The following is a 23767-nucleotide window of genomic DNA, read 5'->3' on the forward strand; positions in this document are numbered from 1 at the left end:
GGTACAAAAATACTTCTCATGTTCTGGTTGGTCTTGAGGTCTGGAGAGTGAGGAGTGGCGGTGGGGAGGTGGACAAGGTGGGCACACAAGGAAGGGGGACGTCTGATCGTCTTTGGCCCGGCTGAGCAAGGGGGCACAGAGGACCCGGCGAGACATGACGGTGACTGCTGGAGACTCGTGGGGGTGCTGGGGACTGCTGGACTGGGAAGTGGGAGGTGGAATGGGGAGTGGGGTGGATGGGTGGGGGGGACTGCGCATGATGACCCATTGGTGGCCAGGGCCAGTTGCTGTGGCAACGCAGTGGGAGAGCAAAGTGTGCGCTGGCAGACATCACAGACACACGTGGTAAAGTGTCGAATTCCGTGCCAGAAAACATGCAAAACCAAAACACCGTGTTTTCCTCTAGGGGGAGGGTGGCTGGGGCCTAGAGAGGCCTCCTCACCCTCCTGGGAGGCCCGGAGGGGCAGGGCAAGGCTGAGGAAGAGGAGGGGCAGCAACCAGGAGGCAGTCCACTGAGGCAGGCTCAAGATTCACAGTCTCTGGAGGCACGCAGCGGCTCTGCGCCGGCCGCCCGGGGCGCGCGGGGGCTCATGGCACCTGTGCGGGCCCCCCACACGGGTGCCCAGAACCAGCTCCCCGGTGCCGAGACCTGGAGGGGCGGGAGGGGATGGCCATGAGTGGAGGTGCACGGCAGGGGTCGGAGCGGGAGGAGCAGAGCAACACCGGGCAAAGCCCCCAGTGAGCAGGGAAGGGTCGGGAGGGGGGCTCTGCAGCCAGCACTTACGGAGGCGTTAACAGAACTGGCGATACTTCCATCCTTGCTGGGCCGGGTCAGAGGAAGGGTACCAGCGCACCTGCAAGAGAAGCTGAGAGTCAGCAGGCAGCTGCACGGTCCCTGCCCCTCAGGGGAGTCCCAACACACAGCCACCAACGTCCCCTCTCTGTATATCCGACTTTGCAATAAAAATAAATAAATCTTAAAAAAATGTTTTCTTTAAGATGATTTACTCCCCAAGTGGCCGCAATGGCTGGGGCTGAGCCGATCCGAAGCCAGGAGCCTGGAGCATCTTCCAGGTCTCCCACGTGGGTGCAGGGTCCCAAGGCTTTGGACCGTCCTCGACTGCTTTCCCAGGCCACAAGCAGGGAGCTGAATGGGAAGTGGAGCTGCCAGGATTAGAACCGGCGCCCATATGGGATCCCGGCACATGCAAAGCAAGGACTTTAAACACTATGCTATCGTGCCGGGCCCAAAAACGATTTTTTTTTAAAGGTTTATTTATTGGAAAGGCAGATGTTCAGAGAGGCAGAGAGACAGAGAGGAAGATCTTCCATCTGATGATTCACTCTCCAAGCGGCTGCAATGGCTGGAGCTGCACCAATCCGAAGCCAGGAGCCAGGAACTTCTTTCTGGGTCTCCCACACTGGGTGCAGGGTCCCAATGCTCTGGGCCATTCTTGACTGCTTTCCCAGGCCACAAGCAGGGAGCTGGATGGGAAGTGGAGCTGCCGGGATTAGAACCGGCGCCCATATGGGATCCCAGTGTGTTCAAGGTGAGGAGTTGAACCGCTACACTATTGCGCTAAGCCCCAATTTTTTTTAAATAATAAAAACAAGACAGGTACCCTGATAAGTGTGACTAAGGGCGCCACCTACAGGAGAGTCCACCAGCACCCCACACTGTATGAATCCAAAATTCACCATGGAGGGCCTGACACAGCGACACAGCTAGGCACCAGCCAGGAACCTACCAAGAAAGAGGAACGCTCCAGTCCCAAGTATGAAAAAGATGAACTACCAACAACACTACTGGTAAAGCATGCACCGGTGCAGATATACTAGCACCTCCACTTAGCCACCTACCAGATCTAGAAACTATCAAAGTAAGGTTTTGTCTGGAGAAATGAGATGATCAGACAACAAAAAACATAAACAAAACCCTGCCCACTTTCCTCCTGAATGCCTAGGGCTTAGACGCCCTTGCCGGGCACCACATGCTGTTCATTTCACACAGCAGAATCACGAAGTCTACGCTACTACAGTCTCCATTTCACAGTTACGAAAGGAGAAGCATGGGAGTGCACGCCACCATAACGTGACGGGTACGTGCCAGAGCCAGTTCAAAGTGGAACAGGAAACGCTTAAGGCCCTCCATCTCCTCAGGTTAAAATGGACAATGAGGGCCCCGCACTAGGATGTAGCAGGCAAAGCCACCAGGTGTGATAGCAGGATCCCATTTGGGTGCTGGTTCAAATCCCAGATGCTTCAATCCCAACCCCTGGGAAAGCAGTGAAGGGGCCGTGCACCCACGTGGGAGATCTTGATGGAGTTCTGGCTTTGGTGTGGCTTCTGGGGCCACTTGGTGTATCCAGCAAAAGGAAGACCATTCTCTTTCTCTGTCCCTCTACCTTTCAAATTAAAAAAAAAAAAAAAAAAAAAGCAGAAAAGCAGAAATAAGACCCAGACTGGGAATGGAAAGTCCTCGATTATGGGTGCCTAGCCCCACTGTGCCCAAGCCACACAGGCCTATTGCAGTGGCCCTGAAAGACAGAGACTTGATTGAGAGGATCAGGAATTGGCGAGGTGGCCCAGCACACTCCCAACCCTCGCAGGTTCCACACTGAGGCAGAGGGCAGGTGCCTGGGGCAAGGAGAGGAGGAACAGCCTCACCTGCGCATGTCTGCAGGCTGCTGCCCCAGTCACCTCCTTGCCCCCAGGCTCAGAACAGAGCCCACACCCATATTCAGCCACTTTCAGCCCAGGCTCTGGAAAAGCCACCAGGGGGCTAGAGGAGTCACAGGAGGAAAAATGGCAGACACCTCTCTCACCAGGACTCAGCCACAGTGGCCAAGAGTCTGCTAGGCATGAATGACTCCCCCATCCGACCTTCACCACCTGGGTGAGCCCCATCCCTAAGCTCCTTCAGGATCTGTGATGTGATGTGGACTCCGCCCTCGGATGGCGCCCCAGGCCTTGTCACCGGGATCAGCTCTCGGGCCCTCGGCTGAGCAGGGGCACAGGTGGGCTCAGGATGCCCTGCCCTGCCAAGGGCCAGGATCTGACCATCTGCCTGCCCACTGAGAACCTCCTGCCTGGTTCTGAGCTCCCCTCAGCTCTCCTCAGGCTGTTCCTGCTCCCTGCTTCCTGCCACAGGCTGGGCAGCCGTGCAGGGCATAGGGGCTGGAAGAAAACAAGAGTAGGCACTTGGCGAGTTCTGCTAACGCCTCGGGGTGGTCCTGGCCCTCCTGCGCACTCACCCAGCCCTCACCCCAGCATCCCCACCCCAGTTCCCAAGGCAAGGAAATCTTGAGCTCAGTGAATGGGAGCAGAGACATGAGGAGGGGAGATGGGGCAGGAGCTCGGGTTCTGGGCCCACACTCTGACAATGCCTCGGGCTGTCTGTCCAGCACAGGCCAAATACAAGTAGGCCCCACGAGGCCCTTTCTCCCTGCCACCACCTCCACTTCTGCCCCCAACAACCCAATGAGAGCTCAAGTCCAGGCGCAGAAATCAGCCTGGAAGAGTGCAGATCACCCGTGTCCTGTGGTCAGCACACAGCCCTCCTCCTCCTCTGACGCCGAGTCGGGGCTCACCTGGGCGTGCAGGGCGGCGGCTGCAGCAGCGGTGGCAGCTGGGTAGGTGAACGCAGTGTGTGAGATGGCTGGGGTCAGCTCTGTGGTGTAGAGAGGGTAAGGGGCCCAGGCCTCTGGGGATGCAGGGATCAGAGCGGCCCCCATCAGGTCATCTACAACAGGAGACAACAGCCTCCGTCGTCAGCATGGCAGCCTCCCCGCCTAACCAACCCCCTTCCAAACAATACTTGGGCCAGAAGTTGTCCCACTCCCACCGGGGACTCTAAACCCCAAGGAGAGAAACTGTTTGCCTGCGGTGCCCTGGTGAGCGCCAGCATGAGCCTCAGCCCACGTGAACCCAGACTTAAGGGGAGGAGATGGCCACGAGGTGTCAGAAGCCGGCTCTCACGCGAGCAGCCTCCTGACTGGTGCTGGACACAGCCCCACACCCAGGCCTGCCGGCCAAGGGCACCACTCACAGGGGTCCCGCGCGATGAGGTGTGCGCCGAGGGCAGGATGGATGCTGCTGGGATTGGGTGTTGCCAGGAGCTTGCTTTTGGCCATCTTGGTGTTTGCTTTGGCAAACTCTAGTCTCAGGGTATGTGGGTTCTCAGGATCAAAGCGAACACCCTGGATGGGAAAGAGAGGGCGCACTGAGTGTCCAGGAGCCACACTGCTGGGAGGGGTTGGGGCACGGCAGGAGACATGGGGGTTCCAAGCCAAGAGGGCATCTCCGCAGGGCACAGGGCGGAGGAAGGCTGCAAAGAACCCGGGGGCTGTGGGTTCCAAGACTCGCCCTCTCCACCTACTCACGTTCAGTGCGTTCTTGGCCACTTCTGCTCCTGCCCGACTGTCAAAGATCACAAAGCCAACAGGCTAGCAGGAAGAAGAGAGAAGACCCTGGCACCTCTCCTGGTGTCACAGTCGCTCCCTCCCACACACAGCCCCCGTCTTGTCCAGTAGTGGGGAGAAGACCAGGAAATGCCCACGCTCAGCTAGAGTGGCAGGAGGCTGACATGCACCAACAACTCCCGTCCCGGTGCCACCCTGGCAAAGGAGGAGAGTGGTGCTCTCTGCCTCCATGCTCAACGTTACCCTCCCAGTAACTCGGGGGTCTTCCCCAGGTAAAAAGGGGGAGGGTGGCACTCATGCATTAAGGATGTGCTTCCAAGGACCAACCCAGACAGATGGTGAGGAACAGAGGGACCAGGACAGGCTGCCTCTCCCGTCGGCCAGAGACAGAAACAGACGATATAAGTCAAGACGGTCTCCATGGCCAGAGACCACAAGATGGGCATGCGCTAGCACCCCCCCACCTGGTGTGCCAGTTGAACTAGGCTGAGAGGAGAGAAGTGGTTACCTGTCTGGAGGTGAGCTTGATCAGGGAGCCTTCGTACCCCTGTGGGGAGAAGCAGCCATTATTGGGGACAGGCTGGTACCCGTATGTGGTGCTGATGTAGCACAGCCTGGCCAGCCACCACCCCTGCGTCACCCCCGTGAGCCCAGTCCCCATTGCTCCTGGGATCCTGGCCACGGGGCCTAGCACCAGGGGTGGGTGGCCTGACATATTCGCTGTCACATCTGGCAGAAATTCCCTCTTGCTGCACTAACTTGCAATCTAGGAGCTCATACTTTTACCTATTAGGTTTTCTCATCTGCACACTGAAAAAGCCACAATCTCCAAGATTCCTTACACAGCAGCGGCAGTTACAGCTCCCTACTGCTTCCACTTTACGGATGAGGAGGCAGGAGCAGAAGAGCTGGGCCAGTGAAGGCAGGAACCACGGCAGTGAGCAGAACCAGGACATGCAGCTCGCCCGCCATCACTCTGATTCTCAGGGCCGTGCGCTGTGGCAAGTTAAGTTGCTGCCTGTGTTGCTGGTATGCCACAACAGAACACCAGTTCAAACCATAGTTGGTCTACTTCTGACCCAACCTCCTGCTAATAATAGACCTGGGAAAGCAGTAGAAGATGGGCCTGGGGCCCCTGCCACCACATGGGAGACCCAGATGGCTTTTAGCCTGGCTCAGTCCTGGCTGCTACAGCCACGTGGAAAAGTGTACCAGCAGCTGGGTCTCTATCACACTAGTCAAATGAATGAATGATTAAATTTATTTAAACAATTCCTGAGTCTCCTAGGTCCCTCCCCTGCCCAATCCACATAACTCCTTCCTTCATTCATTCATTCATGCATTCACTGCTGCTGCTTCTCCCCGGTCTCGGGCCTCTGCGCCATGGACAGCTAGGTGCTGACTCACCTTGAACGGCCGGAAGAGCAGGTAGAGTTCTCTGGGCTTAACGTCCACAGGGAGGCCACTGACGAACAGTGTTCGAACCTGGGGACAGAGACGGGGTGGCTGTGAGGGCCAGGGAGCACGGGGAGTGTGTTGCACATGGGGAGCCTGAAGAGAAATGCGACACTTCCTGGGACTCAGCTGGACAGAGACCAATCAACCCAGGTGTCACAGCACGACGTGTCAAACCTCATCTGTACACCCTGCTCACTCTGGCTCAGAGGATGTCCCAAACCTGGGAACCCTGCACTCATATAGGAGACCTGAAGCAGCTCCTGGCTTTTGTTTTTTTAATTTTGTTTTTTTTTTTTCCTGAAAGTCAGATTTACAGAGAGGAGATGGAAAGGAAGATCTTCTATCTGCTGGTTTATTCCCCAAGTAGCCGCAACAGCCAGAGCTGCGCCAATCAGAAGCCAGGAGCGTCTTCTGGGTCTCCTACACGGGTGCAGGGTCCCAAGGCTGTAGGCTGCCCTCAACTGCTTTCCCAGGCCACAAGCAGGGAGCTGGATGGGAAGCGGGGCAGCCAGAACATGAAACAGGGCAATTATGCCAGGTCTCAAAATACGCGTAGGATCTTAGCAGATGATCACTGTGAGAGCCTTGCCCGCCACATGGCAGCAATGCCAGGTCTCAACACAAGCTGCCCACCCCGACTCTAGCTGAACTTGACTTTCTGAACTAAAGGGTGGTCTGTGAGAACTGTTACTAACTTTACCACTGCTATTTATTTTCTTTTGTTTTATCTGAAAGGCAGGAGAGAGGAGGAGATGAAACGACAGTTATTTCCCATCCACTGGTTTACTTCCCAGATGTCTGCAATGGCCGGACTGAAGCCAGGAGTGTGGGGCTCCATCTGGTGGATCTCCCACAAGGGCAACAACCTACACCCCTGACACGGCTCCCCCAGAAGCACTGGAGGACCCCGGGATGGGTTACACAGGCCATCCCCACACCCAGATGCTGCAGCCCTTCTGCCCTCACACGGCAGGGCCTTCCATCTCCCCCTCTCCTTACTCCGAGACTGGGGGACCTGCCCAAGGCATGCAGCACTGCCAGGGCCCCAGCATCTTCACCTTCTCTCCACGCATCCAGCCTGGCAGAGAAGGGACCCGCTACTGTAGGCCAGCAAAGGCCAAGAGGCCTGAGCACTTGGCTCCAGGGGAGCCCAAGGGGCTAGCCACCTCTCAGCAACAGCACTCAAGGCCCTGCCAGACAGACCTGATCAGCAATGTCCCCCATCCCGGACAGTGGGACATGGCTTGGGTCAGCCAAGAGCCATTCACAGCAATCTCTGCCCCCATTTTCCCTGGAGGCCATGGTCTCACTCAGCAGGACTAATTTTAAATGCTCCCTCCAGTGGCTCCTCTCCAGCCAAAGTTCCTCAGAGGTCCCCTTGAAATAGCAAGTTTCCCAGCACAAGATGGTGTGGGGTGGGGGCCACAACTCCAGCTCAATTCCCACTTCCAACATTTCCCTGGGATATACTCAGACCTTCCCTCCAGTTTCTGTCTCTTAGGTCCTCCCATCCCACCCCTGAGGTTGGGGGGGTCATAGCCAACACTGACTGGGGGACAGGTCCCACCTCCCAGAAGGCCAAGTCACTGGCAAGGTCTAAACTGAATGCTTAGGTCTGACTTGGGTCAAGTCACTCAAATGATGTCCTCCTACCCGCTCCCATTGTACAGGGAGGAAAACTGAGGCCCAGAGAGACTTGCCCTTCAGGCCCATGCAGCTTGGTTTACCAAGCAGCAGAATAAGACCCTGACTCTGCTGTCAGTGCCCCAGCACCTGTGTAGGGTGACAGCAAGGCCAGAAACAAAGCCAGCTGGTAAAGCAGAGGGAGGGGGTGTCCTGTCCGCAAGCTGGGCAGCTGGTGGAGAGGGTTAGCGCCCACCCCCCAGCCCTATCCACTATCACCAAGGCCAGCCTTTCCCACCATTCAACTCTAGATCCGCCCCCTCCCATCCACAGCCCTTCCTCACTGTGCACCTGAGGCGCACACATCCTCCAGGGTCCCCAGTCCTCGCCCTTCCTGCCTTCCCAAGTCCCACAACAACACTGAGCCATCTCTCTCCTGGACTCCACAAAGCCAAGCCACTAACCCCCGACACTGGAGACCTGACCTCGCCTGGCCCCGTGTACCTCAGTCCTTCCGGATGTGGCTCAGCCTAACACAAGCAAGAACGGGCTTCACTCAGCCCAGAGTTGGCTCGGACTGGGCCATCACTGTGTATTTCAGAGCCATTTGTCTACACAACGCAGCACTACCCGTCCCCCAGCCGGAGAGCTCGCCCTGCTCTACGCCCTACATGTGCGAGAGGCTCAAGGGACCCACTGGGAGTTGTGGGCGAAGCAACTCAAGGCAACAAAGGGAATCTTCAGGTCATGATGGAGATGGTAGCTGCCCTACCTGGCTTACTCTGTTTTAGAGGGAGAAACTGGAGCTCAGAACCGAGAGCGAGTGAGTGGCAGGGGCCGACTCCTCAAAGGCCTGGCCTTGTGGCACAGTAGGTTGAACTGCCACCTATGATTATCGGCACTCCCTAGGAGTACTGGTTTGAGTCCTGGCTGCTCCACGTCAAAGCCAGCTCCCTGCTAACACCTGGGACAACAGGAGAAGATAGTCCAATTCCCTGAGCCCTTACAATTCACCTGGAGACTCCGGGTGGAGCCCTTGGCTTCAGCCTTGCCTAGTTCCAGCCGCTGCAGCTATTTGAAGAATGGCAAGTAAAAGCTTCATCTTTCCCTTTCCTGTCTTTCAACTAAACTAATCTTAAAATCAGACACGGCTTGGAGCGCCTGCATCCCATATGAGGGCCTGGCTTCGGGTCCCAACTCTGCTTCCAGTTCAGCTTCCTGCCGAGGCACATCCTGCAGCAGGTACCAGGTAGTTGGCTTCCTGGATTCAGCGTTGAGCTTCAGCTCCAGCCTGGCCCAGCCTCAGCTGTTGCAGTCATTTCGGGAGCGAACCAGCTGATGAAAGATTTCTTAGTGTGCTTCCGTCTTTGTAACTTGAAAATAAATAATAAAAAGAATCTAACATAAAAATGCTTAAAAGTAAAGGGTGGCTTATGCCCTCCTGAAATTCCTTCACTTGGGTCCTTACTTAATTATTTATTTATAAAGATCTAATTATTTATTTGAAAGGCAAAATTAGAGAAAGGGAGTGAGAGAGAAATCTTCCATTTGCTGCTTTACTTCCAGATGGCCGCAAAGGCTACGGCTGGGTCGTGTTGGAGCCAGGAGCTTCATCTGGGTCTCCTGTGTCGGTGGCAGGGGCCCAAACAGCTGAGCCATCCCCTGCTGCCTTCCCAGGCCGTTAAAAGGGAGTTGGATCAGAAGTGGGGCAGCTGGGACTCGATTTGGTACTCACATGGGATGTTGGCAGCGCAGCCAGCAGCTTTACCCAAAGCACAACATAGGCCACAGGCCCCTCTCCTTCCCAGAAGCACCCACAAAACCCAAGGGACTCTTCCTGCTGGTCTAGACTGTGATGGACAAGTACAGCCCTTCTCAAATGGTCATCTTCATGGCGGGCTGGGGCAGTCACGTCCTTGCACTCAAGATTCTATGTCTGCAGTCCGAGGGAGCCATGGGGGAAGGGCAGCAAGGCCTCAGTGTTCGGGGAAAGACGACAGGTGCTGCAGGACAGTTCCCCCAGAGGAACCTGTGGAGGTCCCAGGTTCCACATGGACCAAGGCCACAACCAGATGGGGAGAGGCAAACCCGGGTTCGCAGGGCCCAGCCCAGCCCAGGCATGCCCACGAGAATGGACACAACCACATCCGGCACAGGCAGCTCTAGGGGTGCCCACAGCCAAGCCCCATGGTCTTTCAAGTCCCTGGGGAGGGAGCGGTTCCATCGCATCTGCTAGATCCACCCCTGGGGTTATCACAGGCTGGCACACTTCCTGAGCCACCACCACCCCCCACCCCCGGTCTTTGTGGTCCATTGTTAATGACCTTGCCACTCTCAGAGAGGAAGGGCCTGGGCTCTCTCCCTGCAGGCTCCCCATCTCTTCTCATCCCCTCCATCAAGACTCCGGCAGGGGCCCAATCAGGGCCAGAGTCCCAAAGATCACCTAAGAGTCACCCAGGAAGGGGAGAAGGTAACAGCCAGGTGGTACAGGAAGTGGCAGCTCCCCCAGCCTTGGGGAGACTCCCCAGGCCCCAAAACAGATTCATCAGGGATGTCACCATCATGTTATCCACCCCTGGGCTGCCGGGGCGGGGTGGGGGGCAGGATCCCCAGGACAGAAGCAGGGAGCTTGAATGTTGGGCCTATGTTTCTTCAACAATGTTTTGCAAAAAGACTGCGGATTCAGGAGCTTGGTGACAGTGCATGGACAGGAAGGCTGGACCAGGCGGATACCTCTTTCGGCCCTGGACACCCACGGGCAGGGCAGTCATTCAGGGCCCTCAGTAGCAGCTATGCGCTTCTCTCTCCCAGGGGCAGACCCAGGATGCATTTTACTGGGAGAGGGGACTGCAATAAAGGACCTGGACAGGGAAGAGGAGGGTTGGCCCTGCACACAGAGGCAAAGAGCCGAGAACAGGCTTCCCAAAGGGTGTGCACCAGATCGGGGCTAACAATGGGCCATGGCTATAGTTACGGCCCCTCCCTCTCCAGTGACCATGCTAGGGCAGGGATGTGGCTGGGCTCGGGTATTCACCAGGTGCAGAGCCTCCTCTGCCAACAGAGGGGCAGGCGGACACGGAGCGTTACCTCCCCAAGCCGTATTTTACTTTGAAAGGCAGAGTTAACAGATGCCCCCCTCTTCTGGTTCACCACCCGCCACAGCCAGGGCTAGGCCAGGCCAAAACCAGAAACTTTGCACTTCATCTGGGATCCCATGTGGGTGGCAGGAACACCAGTATTTCAGTCCTCACCAGTCACTGCCTCCTAGGTGCATTAGCAAGAAGCTGGACAGATGTAAGTGCCCCGAGAGGAACTGGAGCCAGTGTCATCCCAGCTGCTCCGCTTCGATCCAGCCCCTGCTAATGGGCCTAGGAGAGCAACGGAAGATGGTCCAAGTGCTTGCATCCCTGCACTCACGTGGCAAACCCAGATGATGCTCCAGGTTCCTGGCTTTGGCTCGGGCCCAACCGAGTGAACCAATCAGGTAGACAATCTCACTTCTAACTCTTCAAAATAAAAAACAGTTAAGTCTTTAAAACAGTCAGTGTGGAAAAGGGCACGTGTCTGCCACTTGCTCTACTGAATAGGTCAGGCAATGTCCTGGTTTCAGTCCCCACCCACTCACTGCTCAGTGAGCTCTCCTGGGGTGCTTTGCATGGAAACTGCGGGTGGGGGAGGGGGAAGGGAAAGGATGGATTCCAAACAGGGAAAAACAAGCTCTTTCTAAGCCCCTCCCACACCCATCCCCAAGGCCCAGGCCTCAGCAGCAACCCAAATACAGAGCATGACAACTGGAAGAAAAAAATCTTATTTTTAGATGAGGAAACCAGGGCCCCAGAGTGCACTAAACTGCTCACAGTCGTTGAGCATCGGCCCTCACAGCTACAGGGTCCCACAGGCTCACATCACAAGGCTTCATTTCTTTGCAGACCGTCACCCCCACCCCTCTACTCAGGCCCCAGGCAGGGTCAAGTCCAGAAACAGCCTCTGACAACAGCATGCGGTGCTGTCCTAGGGCTGCGGATGGGAAAGTCCCATGTGACAAGGCTGGGGTCAACCCTAACCACCAAAGCAAACACAGATGACGCCAACTCCCACCACTCCAGGCCGTCCACGGACTGTTGTCTACTTCCCATGAATTTACGGCCTTCTTGACAGTAAGATACGGAAGGGCCTCTTGGCACTCAGACCGGGCCAGGTGCTGACTTGTGGCTGAGTCACCTGTCTGGGGTGTCCCCCACCTGAATGCCCTGGGTTCAACACAACAGCTGATGGCTTTGGCAGTTGGGACAAGAGAGACCCAGACTGCACTCCAGGGTTCTCAGTTTGGCCCAACCCAGACCCAGCCATCATGGATATCTGCAGAATGAACCAGGGAGCTTTAGCCCTCAAATTGTGGGGACAAGGGGAACATGTGCACCGAGTTATCATATGCCCTCCCCTCCCCTCTCACTAACAACCAAGACACTGGGCCCAGACTGAGCCACAGGCTCTGAAGGCACCTGCTGTCAGGGAGGATGGCCCAGCCTTGGGTGGCTCCAGGATAGTCTCTTCCTGGAATGGAACGGTGGAAGGTGACCAAAGGCCCTAGAAGGACCTGGTCACCGCTCTCCATCTGTTCCAAGCACCAGTGCTGCCTTCCGCTCCCGAGAGGTGATAGAAGAGGGGAACAAGCGACGGAGAAGCGATGGGACAAAAAGAGCAGAAAACCAGAAAACCGGGGCTGGGGGAGCTGGGCTGCAGGGAGGAGAGGGTGTCTGCTGGGGCAACACAGGAGGCCCCTTGAGCCACTGTGTTGTCGGGTCACGTTTTCTTCCTTTCTCTGGGTGGTGGCCGGGCCTGGGCTTTGTCCAGCCGGATCCCCGGTTTTGGCTTGGCACTGCAGGCTATTCTCACCCCTCCCAAGGGAGAGCAGGTCCACGGAGCGGGGCCACTTGACGCGAGGTGGATGGAATGTAGCGACAGGGCTTACAGACCCGGGACTTATAAGGAGCTGAGCAGGGTACCGAGAAGAGAGCAGGCAGCACAGAAGCAGCCCAAAGATGTGAACCCAGACTCGTCCAGAGCCCCTGGTGCTCTTGGCACCTGTGGCGCTTGCGTCCTGCAACTGCTCAGAGCACCTTCCACGCAGCCCCCCACCCAGAGGAAACTTTCCCCAGAGCTTCTCAGCCTCAACACAGCCTGACCTGTGGGGGTATGGAGGGGGATTGCTCTAGTGTTAGTCCTGCCTCTGCTAACTCCAGCCTCATATGGCAGGTCTGAGGGCTTGGCCGGGAGCCCCCATCACAGGCCTCACTTTGTAGCTGTTACACTTTTACACCAACCACAGGCCGGTAAGCCTGACAGTCCTTTGATGGAACAGGTAGAACAGGTGCAGGGACCCATTTTCAGGTGCCTGCCTGGCTGGCTGGCAGCAATGCTAGGGGTTAAGCCCCAGCTGCCTGGAAGTGGGCAGTTCTTCCCCTATTTTCTGAAATAGGTCTCGGAGTTCTGAATGGGGCAGGATGGGGGAGAGGGAGGCACAACAGCTAAGGGGGACCTTGCTGGAATGGTAGGAAGCTTTCTAAAGGGACGCAAAAGGGGGTTGGGCATGCATAAAGTAGGAAGGCCTCAGACCTCACAGCCCCAGGACCAGTCAGAGTCTGTCTGCTATGTACAAAGACTCACTGAACACAGCTCACTGGCAGGAGCAAGCTGCCCTGCTTTCCACTTGGCTCCAGACTGAGCCCCCACACAGAGGCCTGCCCGGTCTACCCCTGCTCTCTCCTCTGGGCACTGCTTGGTCAGTTCACATCATAACTGCCCATGTGCCCCACAAGGGCTGCAGGTGTCACCACTGCCATACACTATCCCAAACAGGGACTAGAATCAAGGCACCGGGGCCCAGTGTGACGGCTCAGTGGTCAAATCCTTGCCTTGCATGTGCTGGGATTTCATACAGGCACTGCCTCATGTCCTGGATGCTCCCTGCTTGTGGCCTGGAAGAGCAGTCGAGGACGGCCCAAAGCCTTGGGACCCTGCACACGCGTGGGAGACCCAGAAGTTCCTGGCTCCTGGCTTCAGATCGGCCTAGCATCAGCCATTGCGCTCACTTGGGGAGTGAATCATCGGACAGAAGATCTTCCTCTCTGTCTCTCTTCCTCTCTATCTGACTTTGTAATGAAAATAAAATAAATCTTTTAAAAAAAGCACCTGGGCAGAACCCTCGGAGCGTGTGCCACATCGGGACCCTGGATTGATGTTCCCCATCCCCAGGTACTGGGGACGACGGGGGCCGACGGGGGCCGACGGGGGGCCGACGGGGGGCCGACGGGGGGGCTGGGGATGACTTCTTCCCCTATTTCCTCCCTCCCTCCAGAAACAAAAGAAATAGAAAATTTGAAAACAATGATCACACCCACTTTTCCCTATCCCTCAGTCCTTCCTACTCTGATCAACTATGTAAACATCATCAAAATTTAAAAAGAGTCAAAGCATTGGGCTACCCAGAATCCCACACACCACCCCTCCAGCTCCAAAATCAATGTGTCTAACCCCTTCAACCACATGTCATGCCAGTGTGAGCACACAGCGCCAAGTCCACTGCACCTGTCCATCACCAGCCAGAGGCCAAGGAAGCCTGATAGGAAAGATGGTTCCTGACACTGCTCCTGGACTGGGTGATCCCCTGTCAGCACATGTTAGCATGTTAGGATCTGTCCAGCTCAACCTCCTGGGGACAGCCACAGCTATATATCTAGAACAGATGGCAGTCAGCACAGAAGCTAAGGGGGTACAGGGCCTCTGGCACACCCAAGGCTCCCAAAGCCCTCTCTTGGGGGCACGTGTGACCTTGCTGCTGTTTGCAATGCCTATATCTTGCAGGGGAGAGTCAGGGAGGGACCCAGGCAGTTGGGGCTTCCCATCCAACTTCCCCCTCATGCAGAGCTGGGCTTCTATACCACCCTTAGCTGTCATGGGCATTTGGGAAGCGAACCAGCAGACAGAAGGCTTCTGTATCACTCTTTCAAATAAGAATCTTTCCTACAAAGCAGACTCAGGTCTGACAGTTTAGGACCCCACCGCCCCCAAACCCACCCTCAAATAAAGGCACCCATATGTGCAAGAGCCCGTGACTAAATACCCTAGGCACCAACACCACAGCCCACATGAGGCCTGCAAGGTGGGGGATGGGGGAACAGAGGCAGACTTGGGTTAAAAGTGAAGACACCGTCACCCTACACGGGAGGAGCTGGGTTACAGGCCCAGGTCTAGCTCCTGACTGCAGCTGCCTGCAGATCTGAGAAGGCAGTGGTGATGAACAGCTGTGGAAGGCATCTGGGGAGTGAAAAGGGATGGCAGTGCTCTAATGAATATATTTTATGTATATGCATTATATTTTCTTACAATCACGGAGGCAGAGACACACACAGAGAATCTTCCATGTGCTGGTTCACTCCACAGGTGGCTACAACAGCCAGAGCTGGCTCACGTGAAGCCAGAATCTTTAGCAGGGTCTCCCTTGTGGATGGCAGAGGCCCAAGTCCTTGTGCCTTCTGCCACTTTTCCCAGGCCATTAGCCCAGAGCTGAATCAGAAGCTGGATACTTGGGAGCTTGAACCAGCACCCATATGGATGTTATCATCACAGCTGGCAGCTTGAGCAGCCAGCTCCAAAAGTATGTATTTTCAAAGATGGTGTTGGCAGTAGCGGACAGACATTAAGGCAGAGCACGTTAAACCACTGCTTGGGGTGCCCCACATCCCACATGGGAATGCCTGGGTTGGAGTCCTCACTCCTCTTCCAATCCAGCTTCCTGCCTGTGCACTCCTTGGAAGGCAGCAGACACCTCAAGTATTATCATCTTACAGAACCCAAGTTCAAAGTTCCTGGCTTCTGGCTTCAGCCTGTTGCAGCCCTAGCAACTCTAGGTATTTGGAGAATACCAGCTGATGGAAGCTCTGTCTCCTCTGCGCTCTGCCTTTTCAAATAAATACACGAGTCTCTGCCCAGCTGGCACCTTCCACCCCTCCCACTCCTGCTGCCATCTACCACAAGCGCCAAACATCCTCCCTACACGGGAGACGCAAGGCCCCTCTAGCCTTGGGGCATCGCACAGGACCAGGGTGGCATGGAGAAGCAAGGGGCCTTGCTGGTGGCCAGCAGCGTGCCAGAGCATGTGGAGCCTTGCCAGCTGTCCACAGCTTCCACCTCACAGCAGCACAGGTGACAAATGGCCGTTGCCCCAGGAGGGCCCAGACCCCTCAGGGCAGCCTCAGCGAGGGGATGACACAGCACCGAGTCCCACTGCTGCCCTATACCAATAGCAGAGTGAGGATGGCTGGTGAGTGGCTGGCGTTAACACCTGGTACTGGAGCTCAGCCCTGTAGCACTCAGATGGGACAGACCAGCCCAAAGCCCAGCTCTACTTCAAACACCTGCCAGGGACCCTGGGGACAGGAGACCCAGGAAGAGGGCCACCAGGGCGCCCACAGCAGTATCTGGAGAGGGTCCTGCGCAAACAGCCAGCCTAGGCATAGGCAGCAAGGGGGTCTGCAAGAGAGCGGAGGGTAAAATAGGCTGGGCCTATGTGTCATAAACCCCTTGGGGCAGCTGTCCGCCCAGGGGGAAAGAACCTGGAGTCATTCTCCGGGGTTTTGCTCAGCCCTCAGAACCTTCACTTCCCTCCACAACCCGCCACCAAAGCCTAAAACAGAACAGCAGGTACAGTGTTGTCAGGAGCAAACAGGAGGTTCGAATACCAAGTACCCAACTTAACAGCTCCTGTAAAGGCTTCTTAACCTATCTTATTTCAGTTCCCACATTGATAAAACTATGATAAATTCACCAGTTCATACTGCTGTTGTGTAGACTCAACAAGTTAACACGGTGAAGGAGGGCCCAGCCCGGCAGCCTAGTGGCTAAAGTCCTCGCCTAGAACGTGCTTGGATCCCATATGGGTGCTGGTTCTAATCCCAGCAGACCCGCTTCCCATCCAGCTCCCTGCTTATGGTGTGGGAAAGCAATGGAGGATGGCCCAAAGCCTTGGGACCCTGTACCTGCATGGGAGACCTGAAAATTCTTGACTCCTGGCTTTGGATTGGCACAGCACTGACTGTTGAAGTCACTTGAGGAGTGAATCATTGGACAGAAGATCTTCCTCTCTGTCTAGACCCGTGTGGGAGACCTGGAGGAAGTTCCTGGCTCCTGGCTTTGGATCAGCACAGCACCGGCCGTTGTGGTCACTCTGAATCATCGGATGGAAGATCTTCCTCTCTGTCTCTCCTCCTCTCTGTATATCTGAATTTCCAATAATGTATCTGTCCACCTATAGTTTTCACTTTTTTTTTTAACATTTATTTATTTTTATTGCAAAGTCAGATAGACAGAGAGGAATATCTTCCATCTGCTGGTACTCCGCAACAGCCAGAGCTGAGGTGATATGAAGCTAGGAATTTCTTCCGGGTCTCCCACATGGGTGCAGGGTCCCAAGGCTTTGGGCTGTCCTAGACTGCTTTCCCAGGTCACAAGCAGGGAGGTGGAAGGGAAGTAGATCAGCCAGGATACAAACTGGCACCCATATGGGACCCTGGTACATGCAAGACAAGCATTGTAGCCATGAGGCTATCACCAGGCCCTAAAACCTTTTTTAAAAATATTTTCAGGGCCTGGTGCAGTGGTCTAGGAGCTAAAGCCTTCACCTAGAATGCTCTGGGATCCTGTATGGGAGCCGGTTCTAATCCCAGCATCCCTGCCTGTGGCCTGGGAGAGTAGTCAAGGATGGCCCAAAGCCTTGGGACCCTGCACCCGCATGGGAGACCCATAAGAAGCTCCTGGCTCCTGGCTGCTGTGGTCATCTAGGGAGTAAACCAATGAATGGTAAGGCCTTCTCAATCTGTCTCTCCTCTCTGTGACTGTCCTTCAAATAAATAAACCTTTAAAAAAAAAAGGTCCTGGCGCAGTAGCCTAGCAGTTAAAGACCTTGGCTTGCGCACACTGGGATCCTACATGGGCACCAGTTCTAATCCCGGAGGCCCCCACTTCCCATCCAGCTCCCTGCCTGTGGCCTTGGGAATGCAGCAGAGGACAGACCAAAGCCTTGTGACCCTGCACCCACGTGGGAGACCTGGAAGAAGCTCCTGGCTTCGGATTGGCTCAGCTCAGGTTGCTGTGGTCACTCAGGGAATCATCGGATGATCTTACTTTCTGTCTCTCCTCCTTTGATCTTCCTCTCTGTATGTGTGGCTTTCCAATAAATATAAATCTTAAGGAAAAAAAAAAAAACCAGCAGCTGCATCAAGCTTCTTTACTATGCATAAAACAGTGAACATGCAGAAACACCCGTTAAACCAGACATCTTGCACCTGTAGGAACTGAGGGGCTCGGGGATGTGTGTTAAACATTTACTTATTATTGTAAAGAGACAGAGAGAAAAACAGATATGCATGCATCTCCTGGTTCACTCCCCAAGTGGCCACGACAGCTGGAGCTGAGTGGATCCGAAGCCAGGAGCTTCTTCTGGGTCTGTCGCACGGGTGCAGGGTCCCAACGCTTTGGGGGCCATCTTCCGCTGCTTTCCCAAGCCACAAGCAGGGAGCTGGATGGGAAGTAGAGCAGCTGGGCCACTTGAACCAGTGCCCATATGGGATGCTGGTGCTTGGAGGCCGAGGATTAGCCAGCCGAGCCAATGTGCTGGACCCAGAACTGAGGTTGTAGGCCAGTTACTGGCTGTCTTGTTTCTTCAGCTTGCTCTAGCTGACCTCTCACAGTTCACTGGGAAGGGCCACCACAAGTGAATCAGCAGTTAGTGCAGTGTCCCTGACTTCCCAGGGGGCACGCACAGTCAAGGAAGGAGTCCCACCCTCAGCCCCCGGGGGGGGGGGGTCCCAGAAGGGGAGGGGACTATTCTTTGCTCTGATCAGACATACTGAACTTTTACCAAGCAAGACAACAGCCGGGGTGCACAAGCCCTGTCAACGGCCCATGCAGATCCCTGGCTTTGCAGCTCCCCACTTTTTGAAGATCTCTCTCTCCCTCCCTCCCTCCTTCCCAGAAAAGGCACTTGGAGACCAAAACCACCCAGGCTTGTTTGCAAGACTTCAGCTGGTCCACAGGGCTCATCCTTCCTCCCTTACACAGCTGTGCAGTCTGAGGCCAGGCCAGACCCAGCCCGGCAGGTGGACAAAATCCTGCTGGAGCCACACAGTGGGGTTCTGGGGGCAGCCAACTTCCCAGGAGACACTGCCCTTTCCCTACCACCACCACAGCAAAAACCCAGTCCCCCACCCTCAGAGGGAGATACTGAACAACCAAGCAGAACCAAGATGCTTGTGAACAAGCAGGCCCAGGCCTTCCCCAACAAACAGGAGCCGCACACAAGGGCCAGAGCCACTGTAGCGCAGAGGAGGCACTCTGCTGCCCTGGGGCTGGGGAAGGAGGCAGCTTCTCTTCCCTGCCCCCCATCATGAGCTGGACCGCACCACACCACAGCTGGACCACTGCAGGCAGCTCCCAGCCCCAGTGGCAGCCAATCGCCACTTCCAATGCCTGCGCATGGTGATGGCAAAGCTAGGTCCAGTGAGGGACTCTGTGGCCTTTTCCCATCCGCCCCCCGACCTAGGGGAAGGGACTCAGCGTGGATAACCCACTGTGGTTTCCTGGGCGAGATCGTGCTATGGGCGGGGCAGGAAGGATCCTTCAGCCCTGAAGTGACACAGCACAGACAAGAGCCCTCCACCCCGACCCCCAGCCAGTACATGCCCACCAGGTCGTTTCTCTGAGGTCCCCAGCCCTCCCACCTCCGCTCCACCCCCACTCCAGGTCCAGGTCCCCAATTCATGGATAACTCCGCGGTTTTATCTTCCACCTGATGTCACACACACGTCCCACCCACCACACCGCCGCGGGCTACTCCACCAAAGCAACCTCACATTCCCATCTTTTTAGCACACGGCTGGTGGACGAGACAGTGTCGCCTCTCCCGCCCCCACACCCCGACAGACACGCATGGGACCGGTCTGGGGTCCTGGTTAGGTAGGTTACCCAGAATGCGGAACCGAGGGTCTCTGGCCATCCGCTACCCCAACTTCTATTAAATTAACCAGCTCACCGACGCCAAAGGCCAGGTTCTGGGGCTGCCAAGAAAACCCGCCCGCCTCCCGCGACTACAGCTTGAGGTGCCGGGCGGCCAGCCCCGGCCTCCAAGGTCACGGGGAGAGGTCAGAGTGGAGAGGGTAAGGGAGTGAGGGTGCGGCCCGGCGCCGGGATAGCCCCATTCAGCCCCCCTTGAGGCGAGGCGGGGGTACCGGGCCACACGGGGAAACGAACCTCCGGCCCGGGCAGCTGGCGCCGCTCGCGCCCTCCGCCCCGGACGGACGACCCACCGCGAGCCCCGGAGGGCGGAGAGACAATGCCCGCCGGCGGGGCAGCCCAGGCCGCACTCGGCCGGACGCTGCAGTTCCTCCCCGGGCCCAGGGCAGTGGCGGGAAGGCGCTGGGCGCAAGGGCCGGACCGGCGCCCTCCCCGCGCCCACCTCGGCGTGCGCTTCGCCGGCCAGTGCGGAGCCGCAGACCCACCTCCTCCTCCAAAGCGGAGCCGGAGCCCGCGCCCGTGCCTTGCTCGCCGTCCGGCTTCAGGTTGCTCATGGTGCGGGGGGCGGCGACGAGGGGAAGAGGGAAACGCGGCGCTCGGCCCCGCGGGGAGGTGGGCAGGGCGCGGGGAGCGTGCGCTCCGGGCGGCGCGGGCAGTGCGAGAGGGGCGGTCGCGGCGTCGGGCTGGGGTGGGTCACATCAAGTTTGGCGGGTGCGGGAGGCGGGCAGGGGACCGGGAACCCGAGCCGAGCTCGCACGGCCGCCGCCTCCGCCTTTTCACTGCGACCAGCCAGTGCGCCCGCGGCGGCGGCGGGGGGCGGGCGCCGGAACCGGCCTCAGCTGGGGCGCGGCCAGCCCCCTCCCCGGCGCCCGCCCCCCGCGCGCGGCCTCGGGGGAGCGCGCAGCCAATCCCCGGCGCCCCTCGCGGGCTGCGCCCCGGCCGGAGCACGCCGCGCCGGCCCCGCCGGGCCTGTGCCCCTCGGCCCGCTCGCTCCCTCTCCGCTCCTCGCCCGCCGCGATCCCCCACGACAAGTTTTTAAACTTCGGTGAACTCTGCCGGAGAACTTTCTTAAAGGGGCCGCGCGCTGTCCGGCCTTCGGGACGCGTAAGCCCAGAGTCTGGCGACCTCCCCTGCCCCAATCGGGTGCCCGTGCATCCGCGCTCAGGGCGCCCGCGTCGAGGCTCCCGAGTCACCGATCCTCTTTGTATTCTGGGTCCAGGGCTGGGGTGTCGCGTCCTCCTTGGCGACCCCTCAAACCCCGGTCGGGGTCCGCGCTCTCCTCCCCCAGCGGGGGGGCGGGGTTCTGGGAGCGCTGAGGGGAAGGGGACGGACACCTGGGCTTTAGCCCCGGCCGGGTGTTGCAGCCTCGTTTTGCGTCGTGACCTTGAGGAAATCTCTTCCCTTCTCTGGCCTCAGGCTCCCAGCCCTGAGGGTGGAACTTGGGATCTCAAACTTTAGCTGGGAAGACCAGTCTTCACGACCCTGAACGGTGTTTGCCCCGCTGCAGATCCGTCGAACAGCCAAGAAAGTTCCGTCCGCCCGCTCGCACCTGCCCTGTTTTGGGGTCTTCTTACCCCTACCCTCCCTTCCCAGCTGAAGTTAACCCACACCCGACTTTCCGGTCTGTCTTTGGGGGGAAGAGGGAGCAGCTTCGCGACGACTCCTGCATTCAGGGAGCGAGGGCGCAGCCCCCGGCTCAGTTTTCTCCATTAAAATCCGCACCGCCGAGGGCTGCCCCGGGCCCCTTGCGGCCACCGCCAGCGCCGGCAGAGCGTCCGGCCGCCCTCCTACCCTACTCCGGCTGCTCCCGGGGACCCCGGCTCTAGAAGCGCCATCTGGCCGCGAAGAGCCACAACCCCGAGGTGAGAGGAACCGCCCGCGCCGGCGTCACCCTGCGCGACCGACGCCCGCCCGGCGCCTGGTTTCTGTCCTAACTTAACCCGCCAAGTTAAGTCTTAGCACCTGCGCTGAGAGCGACGAGCGGTGGCAGCGACCTCGGAAAACCCGGGTGAGCATCCCAGACCCTGGACGAGTGCGCAGCCTCCGTGTGTCCAGCACCTGCTTGGTAAGGTTCGAGCGCGCCAACCACTGCAGCACCCTAGTGTGCGGGCGCGGCTGAGTTTCCAGCCAGCCTTCTCACAGGTGAGTAAATCGAGTAGAAGGGTGGACAGGATTTCTTCCTAAGGGCACATTGATTTATTTAGTAAAATTAATTATCACCTACTGCTGTAGTGGACCGCGGGACTGCCCTGAGCAGGTGGTCTGACTGGAGAAGCCTGGGCTCCCATCGTGCCCCACGCCCCTTGCCGGTACTTGTTTTGGACCTAGTGTGAGGACAGCCAGCCAGCCCCTGGTAGGCACTAAACTAGATCTCGAGTTTTTGAGGTACTTTCAGCTTCCAGGTAGATGCAACCTTGTGAACCCACTGACCAATCTGGCTTTATCTAATCCACACACCCCTAGAATACGTTCTCCCCTCCCACACTGTCTCCAGCTTTGGCCCCAGAATATTCTTCTCCTTGGCTGTTTTGCTATCTTGGCTTGAAAGGAACTCCCTGCTGTCTCCCTACATAAATCCGAAACTCCACTTTCCTTAAGATCCTGTCCCAGGAGGAACAGCTTGGCCAATTTTCGAGACTGTGGTCAATTTGAATTGTTCAAGGAAAGAGCTTTTGAAGTTCTGAAAGCTGAAGCTCAGAGGGAACAGTGACCCAGGGGCAGCAATGACAGGAAGTAGATGATCCTTTTTTTTTTTTTTTTTTGCAAAGTCAGATCTGCCGAGAGGAGGAGAGACAGAGAGGAAGAGCTTCTGTCCGATGCCTGGATTAGAACTGGTGCCATATGGGATCCCGGCTCACTCAAGGCGAGGACTTTAGCCATTAAGCCACCATGTCTGGCATAGTTATTAATTTTTTTTGCAAAGTTAAACATACAAGAGGAGGAGAGAAACAGAGGAAGATCCTCCATCTGATGGTTCACTCCCAAAGTGACTGCAATGGCTGGTGCTGCGCCAAGCCGAAGCCAGGGGCCAGGAGCCTCTTCTGGGTCCTCCACGTGCCTACAGGGTCCCAAGATATTGGGCCATCCTTGACCGCTTTCCCAGTTTGTGGCTTTCCCAGGCCACAAGCAGGGAGCTGGATGGGAAGCAGGGCCACCGGGAGTAGAACCAGCTCCTGTGTGGGATCCCAGTGTGTGCAAGGTCTTTAGCTGCAAGGCTACTGCGCCAGGAAACTTTTTTAAGATTGTATCAGGTATCTGAAAAGCAGAATGACAACAAGAAAGACAGAAAGAAAGCGATTATCTACTAGTTCATTTCCCGAATGTCTCCTGGCTCCAGGGCTAGGCTAGGCTAACTAGGAGCCAGGAAGATGGTCCCATCTCCTATATGAGTGACAGGAAACCCAAGCATTTGGGCCAGCCACCACTGCTTTCCAGGTGCACTAGCAGGGGGCTGGATTGGAAGGGAAACCTCTGAGACCTGAATCAGAACCAGCACTGGGATATATGGGAAGCTAACATCAAAAGCAACATCCTGAGCAACTGCATGCAATGGGATCCCCGCACTTCCAAGATTAGGATTTAGTCATTAAGCCAACATGCTGGATCAAAGGCATTTTTTTTTAATTGGTGCTTACATGTTGGAGTTGCCCTGGGGTGGGGGGAACAGATCTCAGAAGGGAGACCCCCACCCCATCCTACCTCCCATTATGAATGCACTTTCTCCCTCATCTTCCTGTTGCCCCTGCTATCCAAGGTTCCTACGTATTAGGGCAGCTTCCCCCAGCCACTATTAGATGTCCCAGTGGTGGGGCAGCTGGATATAGCCCTGTAGCAGGATACTAGTCTCTAGGCCACGGTGGGTAAGGTGGGGACCCACTGGGTGGGAGCTCGCAGTGGGCTCTTGGGGCCTACGATGACCACCATCCCACCTGGAGCCAGTTGCGAGCTCCTGATCAGAGACTGGGCCGTTGCAGCCTGGAGTCCCTGAGCTCTTGCCTTCTCTCGCCTCTCTCTGAGCCACTTTGTAAACCTGGATCCCAGGTTCAAATCCAAGACAGTGCTTCCCAGGTAGTCTGTGTCCAGGTGACCATGGCAACTTGCATGACCACCTGCAGGTCAGGTGACCTTGCAAAGGCTTTGTGTGAAACCACAGACACTTTACAGGCTTGGTGTGTTAAATGAGATTCTGACTCAGC

The 23767-nt window shown here is 56.9% G+C and overlaps 1 protein-coding gene across 1 annotated transcript; it reads right to left on the bottom strand.

Moving 5' to 3' along the window:
- Nucleotides 1–304: 304 nt before the first annotated feature.
- Nucleotides 305–20325, bottom strand: RBPMS2 (RNA binding protein, mRNA processing factor 2). The gene is made up of 8 exons (XM_040968924.1): nt 20057–20325; nt 5829–5906; nt 4930–4968; nt 4383–4445; nt 4049–4199; nt 3591–3742; nt 785–854; nt 305–649 (listed from the first exon to the last, which is right to left on the bottom strand). Exons 1-7 carry the CDS (start codon nt 20123–20125, stop codon nt 792–794), a joined length of 615 nt encoding a protein of 204 aa, XP_040824858.1. The 5' UTR covers nt 20126–20325; the 3' UTR covers nt 305–649; nt 785–791.
- Nucleotides 20326–23767: the final 3442 nt, after the last annotated feature.

The sequence above is a fragment of the Ochotona curzoniae genome, unplaced genomic scaffold, assembly GCF_017591425.1.
Source record: "Ochotona curzoniae isolate NIBS_2020 unplaced genomic scaffold, NIBS_Ocur_1.0 scaffold_4701, whole genome shotgun sequence".
NCBI classification, from domain to species: domain Eukaryota; kingdom Metazoa; phylum Chordata; class Mammalia; order Lagomorpha; family Ochotonidae; genus Ochotona; species Ochotona curzoniae.